General features: G+C 40.4%; 1 protein-coding gene across 1 annotated transcript in view; it reads left to right on the top strand.

Moving 5' to 3' along the window:
• The window catches only part of CRACD (capping protein inhibiting regulator of actin dynamics), a 42,097-nt gene extending 29,021 nt beyond the window's left edge, over positions 1–13,076 (top strand). The window contains exons 4-9 of the mRNA XM_086464452.1: positions 618–686; positions 1,959–2,141; positions 3,820–7,132; positions 8,553–8,743; positions 9,803–9,965; positions 12,916–13,076. Coding sequence (XP_086320578.1) covers positions 618–686; positions 1,959–2,141; positions 3,820–7,132; positions 8,553–8,743; positions 9,803–9,965; positions 12,916–13,076 — 4,080 coding nt within the window. The remainder of the gene's footprint in view (positions 1–617; positions 687–1,958; positions 2,142–3,819; positions 7,133–8,552; positions 8,744–9,802; positions 9,966–12,915) is intronic.
• The last annotated feature ends 1,445 nt before the right edge of the window (positions 13,077–14,521 follow it).

Raw genomic sequence — 14,521 nt, 5'->3', positions numbered from 1 at the left:
CATTCATTAGGTTATGAAGTAATACTATGATATAATGATTAAAACCAATGTTTCTGGGTGTGATGAATGCTGCTTCAAGCCCTGCGCCTTAAAAATCCCCTCTGGTGAGATGGCTTGGAGAGGGACAGTAGCTAAGGAGTCCTAGTGACTGATAGGCTTCAACCGCTTGGGCAGGGGGTGGGTTGCTTTGTGAGGAGTCATCAAGAACCTGGAGTTGAAACTCCTTGCAGCAGAGGTAATGCCTGATCAGGTTCCTATATTTTTTCCTTAGTGTAGGTCAGGAGAAAATAAAGTTACTACAAGTTGATTGAAATCCTGCAATGCTGTGCTCTTTCTTTTGATTTGGAACTTGGTTATTGTACTAAGGAAGAGTGAGTGTTTTGCCTTTTTTAGTGTCTTGTAGCAGCAACTGCTTCTGTATAGACAGCAGTGATTCAAAAAGCAGCAAAATGAAACTCATAGCATTTAGGAACAAGAATTGTTTATCCATCAATCCTACAGTGACAGGAAACAGGATAAAAATCGTACCCTTACACGCCTGATTTCATGAGTCCTTTGAACCATATTTATTAGATGCTTTACATTTTAATTTTAGCTGTGGTAATCTTGTTTTCTAGTCCACTGAGACTTCGAATTTGTTGAGAACAATGGATTTGCCTGGAATAGGACGTGAAGTGGAAGAAAAGGTAAAAAAACTTTGACACTTGGTTTGCACTGAATTACTTTCCAATTTTAGTTATTAGAAACCTCACAGTCAGTTTTTGCTTTAATAGTTATTTCATTGTTTCATTGATCATCCAAGATTTTGTGAATGTTGTGCAGTTTTAGGGCTAGTAAATAGGCAATAACTAAGATTGAGAAATCTGTAAGTTGATTGCAGGAAACAGCAGAACTTGGTCTCTGCCAGTCTTGCAGCATTCCTGCATTCGATGTATTAATCATAGAGCCGTAATTTTCATAAATACTTCTACTACTTTGTTATGCCTACATGTAATTCAATAAGTGTAAGCAAAATGTTCCATCAGCTTTTAAATAATTGGTTCCCTGATTAGCATGTGTTTAACCTCAGAAGATTACAGAGCTGTCTCGAAAACAATGTATGTGATTTTCTTTCCTTACAGAAGATGTTTTCTCCTTTTTTTTCTGTCTTGATTTTCCACTTGGATTGTGCCACATACAAGATGATAGCTTGGTGACTTACGGGAGAGACTGATGACAGGCTCACTTTTACACGTCTAGACATACAATTTGCATTTATTCATGAGAGGAGTCTCACTAAATCACTTTGCTTTCATTTGAACTTTCTGAACCAAATTTTGAAGGGCAAGAGAAAAAACCACCAATCAAAGCCAGTATTGTCTTATTTTATTTTTTGCTATACTTTGGTGCTAGCTTGGACAACTCCACATGGCTGTGAAGGGAAGGTTTCCTGCAGGCACTGTGCCGCTGAGATCCAGTACTGTAGTCATCTCCCATGCAGATAGCACAGCTCTGTAGCTGTTCTGTTATAATGCTTTGAGAAGTCAATCTGATTTGCCTTTGCTTAAAGTGTATAATCTAAATTATCGAAAGATGTAGGTATTTTCTCCACAGTAAGCAAACTTTAAAATGTCCCAGTGTTTGGTGTTGCTTAAAACTCTGCCTCTATCCTTCCCATTCCCAACAACTTCAGAGTGGAACTAAACAACTGTGAAAAAAACTTCAGTTAGAATGGTCTAAGTAATTTTCAAATGAAAAGTATAAAAAAAGTGTAGTACTGGAAATAGGAAAATATTACAGCTGTAACTTTCATGTCTAAAGTTCATGATTTCTATAATGGAAAAACAGGTTTTAAAATATTTTCTGCTAATAACTCCTTTGAATTCAAATCTGTAAAGCTTTATTTTTTTTGTTTTATTTATTTATTTAAATGGAACAAATAGCTAAATAATAGCTTCTTGTGTTTGTCATACAAACAGGTCACTCCAGTCAAGTCGCTTCGGCCAAAAAGACAATTTTCCTGTTCTGGCACAATTGAAACAATCAATTTGGATGCAGTTCCCCAGGCCGTTGCTCGTCTAGACAACAGTGCAGCTAAACACAAGCTGTCAGTGAAGCCAAAAAAGCAGAGGGTGTCAAGAAAGCACAAGAGATTAACAAAGGTATTGAATCACTGGTCAAACAGCGAGAGGAGAGGGGTTGCTTTTGGAACTGGCCACAAAATAACCATAACTGAGTGCACCAACAGTAGCTATAGACAGAGGACTGTCTTATGTGATTAATGCTGTTAGAGATAGCTATTGAAAGCTTCATCAACAAACCTGGTGTCTTCAAGGCAAAACAAAATGCATGCTTCTTTCATTTTGTCTTGAATAGACAGATAGAGAAAGATAGAGACCTAAAGATGAAACCCTAGCTGGAGAGAAGATGCAAACAAGTTTTAATATAGCCAGCTGAGACAACTTAAACCTGAAGTACTCCCACTAGGATTTTACATTGGGAAATCTTTCTCATTCTAGTTTTTCTAGTAAAAAATTTAGGTCATAAAGATCTGAAGGACATCTGCTATGGTTAATGCTTCTCTGGTTTGGGCAATCAGTGCAAAATTCGGTTGGGAAAAAATTAGATTCTCTAAAACTGGCGTGGGTTCTGACAGTGATAATAGCATTGCCTTATAAGAAGGAATAGGACTTCAGTAACACAGCTCTTGCTACAGCTATAGAATGAATTATCAGATCCTAGCTTTGTACGCTTACTGCATATGGCTATTTTGTTTTTTCTCCTGACATCTTACTAGTGCTTGTAAATGGGACAAGACTATTGAAGTAATACAGGGTTCAGGAGAGGTCGCTGTCCTTTCTTCCGCACCATTGTACTTGCATTTATCACTCTTGCAATGAAGAAATTAATTTTAAACCTCTTGTTTATACAGAATGTTTAACTGGAGCCAAATGATGGCTGAACAAATGATAGCTAGACAGGGCATTAGCCGAGCTGTTTTCGAGCTGTTTTTGTCACGGAAAGTGCTGGAAAGCACTCTGCAGGTGCATCTCACTTCAGACCATGTGGCTACAGAGACAATGAGTAAGCTGTGAAGAAGATCTGCATTCAGTTTATTGCAGGTATTGCACCCACATGCCAGGGCTGTGGGGCAAGCTCAGAGAACCAGTCAGCAGTTGGCACATGCCTCAGTACAGTACAGTATTGCTGAGGAGCTCTAGGTTCTCTGTCCTTGCATGGTTCCACGGTTTCTGCAACAGAACTGAAGTCTCAGCAGGGCTAATGAGGAAGATATCCTGGCTCAGGATTTGTGAAAAGCAACCAAATTGTGTTTCCCTGAGCAGTGTTCTTTCTTGGCTAGCATTGCAGAGCTCTTTTCTGCAGGCAACAGCTTCTGTCTCTGCAAGTAACAGCTAGATTTGCCATGAAAGAACTGGCAAAACAATGCCCGTAAGCAGGTGCTAATTACTTCAGGCTTAAAGGATGGAGTTCTAAGTAGTAGAACAGGCATATGAAACTTTTGCTCTATTCCGTAGGCTTCTAAAAATTTGAAATGGCAGGTCTCAGTCTGGATTAGCTCATCTACACCAAATGGTGACTCAATATTTAGCATTATACTGTTATCATGGTTGGGATGTTTTCTTTCCTTTAAAGGCTATAATCCAAACAGGTGAGAGGCATGGGATCTTTGATGATGTGATCCGTAAATTAGGGTGGGTGTTTTGGCTCTGGTTTAAAAAAAAAAAAGTTTTGCATTTGCAACTGATTGTTTGTTCACTGTAAAGAATAACAAGCCAATTGGCAATATTCAGTAACTCCAAACTTGTCTCCCAATTTTAGGGATCACAAAGTTTAACAATAACAGAATTTGAGCCAGACGACCTAGAAACTCAGCTGTATGGAGACAGATACCCAGGTTATAATGGACACATCATAGCAGACAAGCTAATCCAGAACAGAGATAAGCAGAAGCAGCTTCAGCTGGAAGAGGAGAAAAGAATTGAGGATCACTGGGGTATTGTTGAGGCTGAAAGGATAAGGCAAATTGTAGAAATGGAGGAACAAAGAGAAATGGAAGAAAAAAGGTGCCAAGAGCTTGAGCAGATGCAGAAAGAGCAGGAGAGAAGGCATTGTGAAGAAGAGAGGAGGCAGTATCTCCTTGAAGAAGAGACATCTTTGAAAACAGAAGAGCAAACATGCCATGAAGAGGACAGAAGACTGCTGGAGGCTGAAAAGAGGCAAGAGCTGGAGGAGCAGAGGCGCCAGGAACTGGAGAAGCAGAGGCAGAAGGACTTGGAGGAGCAACAGAGACAAGAGCTGGAGGAGCAGAAGCTCCAGCAACAGGAGGAGCAACAGAGACATGAGATGGAAGAAGAGCAACAGAGACAAGAGCTGGAGGAGCAGAAGCTCCAGGAACTGGATGAGCGACAGAGACGACAGCTGGTGGAGCAGAAGCTCCAGGAACGGGAGGAGCAACAGAGACGAGAGCTGGAGGAGCAGAAACTCCAGGAACAGCAGGAACAGCAGAAGCTCCAGGAACAGCAGGAGCAACAGAGACGAGAGCTGGAGGAGCAGAAGCTCCAGGAACTGGAGGAGCGACAGGGACAAGAGCTGGAGGAGCAGAAGCTCCAGGAACAGCAGGAGCAACAGAGACGAGAGCTGGAGGAGCAGAAGCTCCAGGAACGGGAGGAGCAACAGAGACAAGAGATGGAAGTGGAGCAGAAGCACCAGGAACAGGAAGAGCTGAGATGTCAGGAGTTAGAGGAGCAGAAGCATCAGGAATGGGAAGAGCAGAGAAGCAAGGAGCTGGAGGAGAAACAGAGACGAGAGCTGGAGGAGCAGAAGAGGCTAGAGCTGGAAGAATTAAGGCAACACCAGTTTGAAAAGCAGTGTCAAGATGAAGAAGAAAGAAATTGGCTGGAGGAACAAAACAAACTCAAGGAACAATATAAGGAAGAAAAACAGAGACGAGAGCTAGAAGAGAAAGAGTTTCGAGAAGCTGAAATGAAACTGAAGTGGGAGAAAGAAGCTGAGACCCTCAAACAACAGAAGAAACAGGTGGAACAAAGGCAGCATTTGAAGGAGAAAGGAGAAAAGACAGAGAAGGAGCAACCCCAGCAAATAATGGTTAAGAAAAAGAAATGGGAAGAGCAGAGAAAACACAAGCTGACAAAACAAATGCACATGGAAAGTGCAGAGGGTGTGCAACAAGATGAACTGAAGCAGCAAAACCAACAAAATGACCAAGAATGGAACATGCTGGAAGAGCATAAGGTAGACACAGAAGGACAAAATCTTCAGCAAAATCAACAAGAAAAATCCTTGGAACAGCAACAGCACAAGGATCAGTTGTGTTTTGGAGGGGCTGATACGCATCTGGTAGAGGAGAAACTCCAAGAAGGATCAAGATCCCAAAAACTCAAACAGCCAGAAAAAGGTAGTAGAACAGCAGAAGAAGTCCTAGCCCAGAAACTGAAGAGAGAAGTTGAGGCTCAGGAACAAAAGCGAATAGGGGAAGAACTTCGTTGGCAAGAGGTAGATGAAAGACAAACTGCATCCAGACCCTTCACATTTCAGGTGTCTTCTGGAGATAAACAGATCATATTTCAGAAAGTAAATCTGAGTCCAGTCATGCCTGTCAAAGGAGCAGGACTCTCTTCTCCATCTGTCAAAGACTCCAGGATGCACACTGCCAGCAAGGGCTCTCATACTCTTCCATCATCTGTGTGTGTACCCCATACAGCTATTTTGGTTACTGGAGCACAGCTGTGTGGCACAGCAGTTAACTTGAACCAGATAAAGGACACGGCTTGTAAATCATTGCTTGGCTTAACAGAAGAGAGAAAAACTGTGGATATTCCTTCACCAGAGAAGGCCCAGAAAAAGACGCAGGATCCCAAACCCAGCAGCACTAAAATGAAATATGCACAAGAGTCATTGAACAACCAGGCCGTACTAGCTGAGTGGGCCTCTATCCGCTCCAGAATCCTAAAGAATGCAGAAAACAGCAAATATAATGAGAGAGACCGAGTAAGTGTCTGCAGACACAGTGACGACTGGACACCCCGAGGACGGGGTGCTCCCCATGGCAACTTGAGGAAAACCCTCTCTGCAAATGCAAAGTTCTCGATAACACCAGCATGGCAGAAATTTTCAGAAGCTTCAAAAAACAATTCAGATGCTGAGAATGTCAGTGCAGCAAAAGGCAATGAAACAGTCACTGTGGGAAGAATCACTGGTTCATGCGCTGATTCGAAGAAGGATGTGGCTCCCACTTCTAAGGATAACTTAGCTGAAAAGGCTGAGAAGAAAATGGAAACCCATAGTGAAATGACAGACAACACAGAAGGCTGTAAATTTGCAAAAGATCTTCCATCTTTCCTTGTTCCAAGTTTTCCTCATTCTCCGGGTAAAGAATTAGCCCAGGCAGAACTTCCCGGTGCTGTGGAGAATCAGCAGAACAATAGCACGAAAAAAGCAGATAAACCAGCACCAAACGGAGAAGAAAATGTTTCTCCTTTTGGGATAAAGTTACGAAGGACAAACTACTCTTTACGTTTCCATTATGACCAACAGGCAGAGCAAAGGAAAAAGAAAAGATACAGTGCAGGAGATAGTTTTGATGGTGTGCCTGACCCACTAGTTACAACAGAAGGTGAGAAAGAATCCGCTGTTTTTGCTCCACAAGAGAGTGCATCCCCTGGCATGGGGAGAGTGAATGTCCCTTGTAATTTAAAAGACTCCAAAGACTCTTCAGTTAATGTGGTGGAGATCCCACAACTAGTGGGCACACCAGTGGTCCTACCAGCCACCGGCCAGAGTGCTTTACCCCCTCATGAGAAACCAGCATGCAAGTCACTGGTCCCACAGAAACCTGCTTTAGCTCCAAAGCCCACCAGTCAGACACCACCGTCGTCTCCTCTCTCTAAAATTAACAGATCAAACCTAGCCGATACATTAGGGCAAAGGTTGGTTAAAGCTGAATCAGATGGTGGCTGGAGAAAAGAAGACAGAGCAAATGCAGTGCACCCCACACCATCCAATGAGTTCAAAAATGAAGAGGAAGAAATCAGAGAAAAGAAGTCGTTTTTCCCATCTATAAGTATTCCTTGGAGAGAAAAAAATGACAAAAAGCCTGAGCCAGTGAAGAAAGGTATGTATTTTTCAAAGGCCATTTAGCTATTGTCTGCACTTCCAAAATGAGGTACTGGAGGTCCAGAGGAAGACATTTCGTCTTAAGCTATATTTTTACCCGGCATGTTATTTGTGGAGGACCACTACTTTGCTTAGGTTATCTGAATGAATGGGACTTCCCATCCCCACAGCTGAATTCAGAAACACACAAACTCAGCCTGACCAGCGTGACCTGCCTAAGAAAGTTCGTTTCAAGGAAGTAACTGAAGTGTGTGTGTGTTTTCCTTGGTAGAGATGTTACCTAGTCAGAGGATGGACTCTGTGTTCCATGTGTGACGGTGTCATCAGAGCAGAGGGAGTAATTTTTATAATTTACATTATATTGTTTCTATTCTTTAGGGGAATATTATCTAGCTTAAAAAATATTACGATCTAGGCCCTCTTATAGTGTCTATCTTGAGCAAATTCTCTATCTAGCCCAATATAGCTGGGCACAGGAGTCTGCCTTTCAGAGGCACTCTTCAGTGATAGAAACAATTACAGTAGCCATAGTGGCTCTTCAGAGGACTGAAAGCCCCTGTGTCCTGAAATAGTATTCTGTACAAGAGGAAAAATTAGCCTCTCAGCATAGGGACACTCAAAAGAGCAAGGTGGGAATTCACCATTTAATTGGGAAATCCCATTTTTTAATTTTGCAAACATCAAGACACTTCTAAAACCGTATCTCACTGGAACTGCTGCTTATTTTTTACATTTTTTTTCACTTTTGCCTTTCACTTCCATTTTAAAATGAGGATTTATGGAAACTAGTTGGAGGCACAGCTTGAGGGTTTCTGTGCTCACTGAGCTCTGCAGGAGCACCTTTGCACCCCAGTGCTGCTCCTTGCCACTCACAGCTCTACACTGGGTGCTAGCCCCAACTTCATGCAGGGTACAGAAAGGCAAATGCTCAAATGACAATAAACCCGCCCATTTTTGTAAGGGAGGCTGCACTTACATTTCAGCCCCCTTCTTTTGGCTGAGGTTCAGACACTTCGCTTAATTACGACTAGAAAACCAGGGAACCGCAGTGCAGTACATAGTGGCTGGATCCCTTTCATCAAAGGCATAAACAATCAATGCATGTGTGTCACTTTCACTTAAATATTCACACAGTGTGAATATTTGTAGTAAATGAGGCTGTAAGTCTAAGTGTCTGGGGTAGGCCTTTTCAGAAAAAAATATAAATTTGGCCAGCTGTATGAGTGTGTTGAATTATGTCTTGTTCTTGAGGCAGAAAATCTGTTTCAGGATTTGGCATACAGTCCATGAAGGTCTGTGAATGGCATGGCATTCAATGGCTTAGCTCCAGAGTCTTCACAAGGTAGGGAAGTTGTGCGGGTTTGCTTGAGACAAGAGATGTGCATTACTCAACCAATTCTTGTCATGTTTTCTTTCAGAAAAGCCCGTCCTTCAGAGCAGGCACTCTTTAGATGGCTCTAAATTGATGGAAAAAGTTGAAACTTCACAACCCCTTTGGATTACATTAGCACTGCAAAAGCAAAAGGGATTTCGTGAGCAGCAAGCTACGAGGGAAGAGAGGAGACAAGCCAGAGAGGCGAAGCAAGCAGAGAAGCTGGCTAAGGAAAATGTAAACAAGCTTTAGAAACCTGCCCATTAGAAATAACGATACCACAATTCTAACTATTAGATAGTTTTACTATGTGAAAGGGAATTTTTTTTTTATGTCTGGTTTTTAAGATTTCATAAAAACCAAAATGACAGTGAGTAAAAAGTAGTCTGAAACTCTGGAGTTCCCTTTTGCAAAACTGAGACCTCCAGGAGAAAATACTGTGCAATAGTGTGATGATTTTAGTGTAAACTGGTGCCTTAATATCAGATAGCAGCAATCATAAGCACAGCCACTGTGCAGCTGATGGAACAGCAACATGGTTCTTTCAAAGCTTGAGTAAACAAGATGTTAAGCCTTAATGCTTGGGGAATAACAGCTGGAATACTCATTTGTAGGTGAATATAGGTGAAAATTAGTAAGTTTGAATTTATTTTTATTGTAACATGTATCATTTGGATAAAATGCAGATGAATGAAAAAAATGAACCATCACGTGAAACACCCAAATGCCTAAAGCAGGCACTGAGTTCAAGTATCACTGCTTTCCTGTTCTCTAAATAGGTATTTACTATCCATGGTGTCCTATTAGTAAGAAAAACACTTCGACTTACAGTACAGAAGTGATGCTACACAAACAGATTACATCTGCTGTATACAGATCGTAAAAAAAGGAGATTATGTGGATAACTAAGTATATTTTGATGTTTGTTATGAGTACCAAATTTCTGATGGACACATGCATAACTACAGACATAGATAACTGGCAGCAGTGGGTGTGAAGTTGCCCACCGAGGCACACTGTGTTTCAGTGCTGTATTTAACAGGTAGGGCTGCCTCAAACTGTTCAATATTTTGACCAAAATGACAACATGACAAATTTAACTTTGTGGGGTTTATTTTTTTACACTGTCTAATAGCTGTTTCTTTTAGAAGTATTGGTGTGTTTTGATCCTTTGCCAAAAAGGAAGGTTAAGGAAAGGACAAGTGATGAATGAAAGCATCAAGTGTGACATCTCTTACTTATAGCCATTACATGACAGACTGTTTCTCATTTAGCACTCTTCTTTCTCTTTTCTAGGCTGCTGTAAGTAATCAGTCAGATAAAACAGGCAGCAGCAAAACAAGCACACTGCAGAAATCTACACCTCAAGAAGGGGAGAAGAAAATTGAGACTGCTGCGTCAAGACTAGAAAGAAGGGAGCAGCTAAAAAAGTCAAACACCCTTCCAACTTCTGTGACAGGTACAGTGAGAGATTCAGATTTACTCTAGGAATAATGCACTTCAGCAATGGTATTGCATGTTTTTGTGAAAATGAATGATTTTTTTTCCCTCTTATATTACCCCCTACAATTACAAATGCTTTCAGCATGGAATAACACAACTTGTCCCAGTCTCATGTGCTGGCCATTATGCTGGAATTACATAATTTTAACAGGTTTTTACCAGGTTCCTCAGGTTATTAGGGTGGTACTACTGCATCTCCTTAGAATTGCCCCAGTTCAAAAATCAGGCTGTCTCCCCAAGCCACATCCAACAGTATTTTTGGAACATGGCTAATGAACATTAGAAGGATTTGATTTACTGTAAATTGCAATTGCAGTACTGTTTTGCCTTTAGGTTGGTTGGGGGTTGGCGCAGAGGCAGGATGATACTTAACTTCTACAAAGTGTATTTGTGTAGGAAATGAAGCATATTGTGCTCCTGCACCCCACTTTGCCAAGGAGAAATACTCACCCCAGAATATTTGGAATGAATATTCTTGTTTCATTCAAAAATGCAAAAACTAATCAATTCAGTTGAAGGTAGCCCATCACTTTGAATTTAGGAATTCTCCCTCCCATTCAAGTATTTGGTATGGGAGGTTGGAAGCAGAACCTACTACTTTATCTGGCACTTCAGTTAAGCTGAAACAATTCCATATTCAAAAGGCAGGCACATTAAAATAAACACTTCCCCAAAGGGCATAGTATTTGGGATGGTAAAAGGTGATTGTTGAAATACAGACTTGCCTAATATTTCTCTAGCCAACATTAGTCCTAGGCAAAAGGTTTTGGAAAAGAGTACAGACAGGTTTTGAAGAAACCTTTTTACAAGTTGCACAGTAAATAGCGTGGGCTTCTTTGAAAGTAAATGCTCCTAGCAGCTAATCTATTCAGTACCACTCCACACCAAGAACTACGGAATGCAACTACTGAAAGCGATGAGGTGATTCATTTATCTGATCTGTAACAGTAAAGGGTAAAACAGTGCAGCTCCTACAGACTGCTCCAAGCTGACCAATGCTGCTCCAAGCTGACCAACCCCTACGCATGCCTATATTCAGTTTGTTCAGCAGCTGCGTGTCCTCACTGCAGCTGCACACCAGTGCAGATACCCCTGAGAACTTGTTTTACTTGCAGCATCTTGGGTTGGACGAGATGACCTTTAAAGGTCCCTTCCAATCCAAACCATTCTATGATCTCACACAGATTGCCCAAAACTTTCCTGCTCCCTGTTAGCCTGCTTCCAGTGTCCAAACTGGCTTTGGAGGTACAGCTGGAGAAGCTTTACAGCATTCCAGTCAACCTGTAATAGGGCACTCTATTGCAGCCCTACCCAAAAAGATTCGGTAGTGTGATGTTACGCTGTATAATGTATGATGGTCAGTTCTATAAGGAACGAAACTCTAGCACAACAGCTGATGTCAAATTAGACCAAAGAAGGGCCAACTATCCTTGGTCGGTCTGTCTGCATTAGAATGAGAGTTTTGGAAGGAATTACCAATTTTGAATTACCTTAAGTGAAAGCATAGAACTGTGTTGGCCCTAAAGCAAATAGTGACTGGATTTATGTCTGATTACTGGCTATATTTGGAGCCAGGTAGCCATTAGCAACTACAGAAATATGCTACACACAATTATTTGTTTATTATGGATGATGACACTGATTTCACTCCCACAATTAGGAGCGCATTTAAGTCAGAACATGGTTAAAATAAAAGTTTGCTGAGTCCTCCTCTAAGGTCATTAAAAAAACACCCAAAACTTGAAGAAGTTGGTATATTTCAGACTTGCACTTGAGACTTGTATGGCAGGAACTGGTAAGAGGGTATAACCTTTAAAATAGCATAAATTACCATAACATTTAAAATAATTAGCTTTTCAAAGTGTCTGTCTTCAGCAATAGCTGCTGCTACTGTTCATTTACTTATAGCTAAAAATACATGACTAAAGATGTACTGAAAAGAAAACTAAACAATTTTTGCCATCCGTGCAATTTTAAATCCTTTTAAAACATTCAAAACCTGAAAATGAAATGCAACTGAAAGTAATTGGACTGAATTTGAACATTTAACAAAAAGAGCTTTTTTACGAGCAAAAAGAAAATGTGTAAGGGAGGATTAGTGAGGATTTATTTTGTAACTATGATTTTTTTAGAGTTACTCCACAGGTTTCAGATAGGACTCATTTCTATCCAGGCTGCCCTCAAGGGCATTCACTGTCTCAAAATCAAACAGTCTTCCCACCTGACTGCTTCTACAGTTCTACTCTGTAAAGTTGCTTGTTAGAAATCAGTTGCTTATTCAATCCATTTTCTTGCCGAGACAGCTATTCGCCTTAAATATACTATTTTCAAGAAAATGTGACAAGCAGCTATTGAAGAAAGCCGGTTCATTTCTTCTTCAGGATCGTCTCACTGGCATGGTTAACTGAGGCAGGAAACTGTAGGACTGCTTTCTTCTCTGTGCTTATTCAAGAAACCTAATCTGAAGGGGAAATCTAAATCCTGCTGAATACAGTTGGGTTACCCATGTTCAGCAGCTGCATTACCAAAGAGAAAAAAATAATCCAGCTTTATTTCCCATTGTTTGCTATACTGCAGATGTAATTAGATAGTTTATGTAAAGAAGAGTAGCAAATTGGCAAATGTTTTCTCTGGATATCACAGAGACTGAAAATTTTGACCATATTTTTGTGAGTTACCTTACTTGGGAGTCACCTCAGAAAAAGGAAACTCAGCTCCTCCTAACTTGATTATTTACAAATACAATAAAAATTAAGATTTAACTCAAGAGTTGGAAACAAATATGAAGTTTTAGATCAGAAGATCTTCACAGAAAAAAAGCAAAATCTCTAGAATCCTGCAACAAAGTACAGGGTTCAAATAATGGTTTTTTTTTTCTCTTCTCCTCCCCACCCCATCAAAACCAGTGGAAATTTCAGATTCTGTTCCGTCAACCCCACTGGCAAAGGAGGTGGCCAAGAGATTCTCTACGCCCGATGCTAATCCTGTGTCAACAGAACCAGCCTGGCTTGCATTAGCTAAGAGGAAAGCAAAAGCCTGGAGTGACTGCCCACAGATCATAAAGTAAACTGTAAAATTACATCTCTATTGCTATTCCTTGCTTTCTTTTTATTTATTCAGCTTTCCACACATGACAAAACTGAAAATGCATGTCTTAAAGGACTGAAAACTGAACTGATTACCATTTTGCTCTAGCTCATTGTAAAGTCTACTGAAGTCATATATTCCATTGCTTTGACAAATGGCTAAATGAGGTCACGGCAAAAATTTCAGGGCCAGATTCTCTCAAAAATTTAAGAATGCTTAGATACTGGATGTGAATTTTAGTGAGTATCATAATAAGGGCCAGAACATCAGTTCAGAAGCTCCTTAAATTCTGTGGGTATTTGGTTCTGGAATTTTAGATCTCTACACTTAAGTGGAGATCTCAGAAACTTTTTTCAACACTCCATTGTTGAAAATTAAGGAAAGATGCATGTTCCCTTCTCTTATTCCTGATTTTTTTAAAGTGTTAAAACTGTATGAACTGTCAGTTCTACCTGCTATTTGAAAGCTTCTTCCCTAATGAAGAACTTTGGGAGATATCATTCCACCTGCAAATGGTAAGTAGAAAGATGGTACTACCCAAATGCTGAGGTAATTTCTTTCATCATAGGATTAATACACTATGTCTATATTCCCTCACTCCTAGGAACAAAACAATTTCTCCTACTTAACAAAAAACCCATTATTTAAACAAAAATCAGAAAGTTTTCAGAAAGAAGCCAGGGAATCAGTGTTTCTTCTAGTCATTTAAGTGCATCACTGTTTATGCTTGGCCATATTTAAGATGCATATAGACAGTGATTGCAGATTACAACTTTAAATCAATAGACCGGAACTAAAATAAGTAAAACAATTCCTGTGCTCACATACTGTAGAATTTGTCTCCGCAAGCTCCCACAGGAGTAAGACTTGCAGAACTGAATTAACTAAGAACAGAAAGCTACGTCAGTGAGAGTCTCAGGAGTTTTATCTCTGCATTCTTCCTGATTTTACTCCACGTGCAACTTCAGGTAGTTCAGACAACTTCCTGTACTTTGACCAATACAGCCAGAACACTTCAGAAAGAAGTTTACTTACTCCATCTCAGGTATCTGCTGTGGCAATGGAACACTTTATTACTTCTTGTAACTGAAACAGAAATGTTCACGCCCTCCCTCTTACAAAAAAGGATAAAGTCCATCATGTAGTAAAAATTTTACTACCCTCAACATCCCACAGAAATAGCTGGGTCTACATTTTAAAAACGAGTAACTAAATCTCTTACACATCCAGGTTTGTTTTACAAGGAAGTCCTTAACAAATTTGAACATCTCCTTCTTATAACCATAAGGGTCAGAGGAACCTTTAAGCCTGCAACATCATAAAGGGAGACATTTTCACAAGAAGAAATTGCATCATTATAGAATGATAACACACGTTTCATGGAAGTATTTTAGCCAAACTGCTGTACGCAGCATGAGGAGTAGC

The sequence above is a fragment of the Leptosomus discolor genome, chromosome 4 (genome assembly GCF_034619465.1).
Source record: "Leptosomus discolor isolate bLepDis1 chromosome 4, bLepDis1.hap2, whole genome shotgun sequence".
Taxonomy (NCBI): domain Eukaryota; kingdom Metazoa; phylum Chordata; class Aves; order Leptosomiformes; family Leptosomidae; genus Leptosomus; species Leptosomus discolor.
Note: the sequence above shows the minus strand (reverse complement) of the source record. Positions and strands in the feature narration are given on the sequence as shown.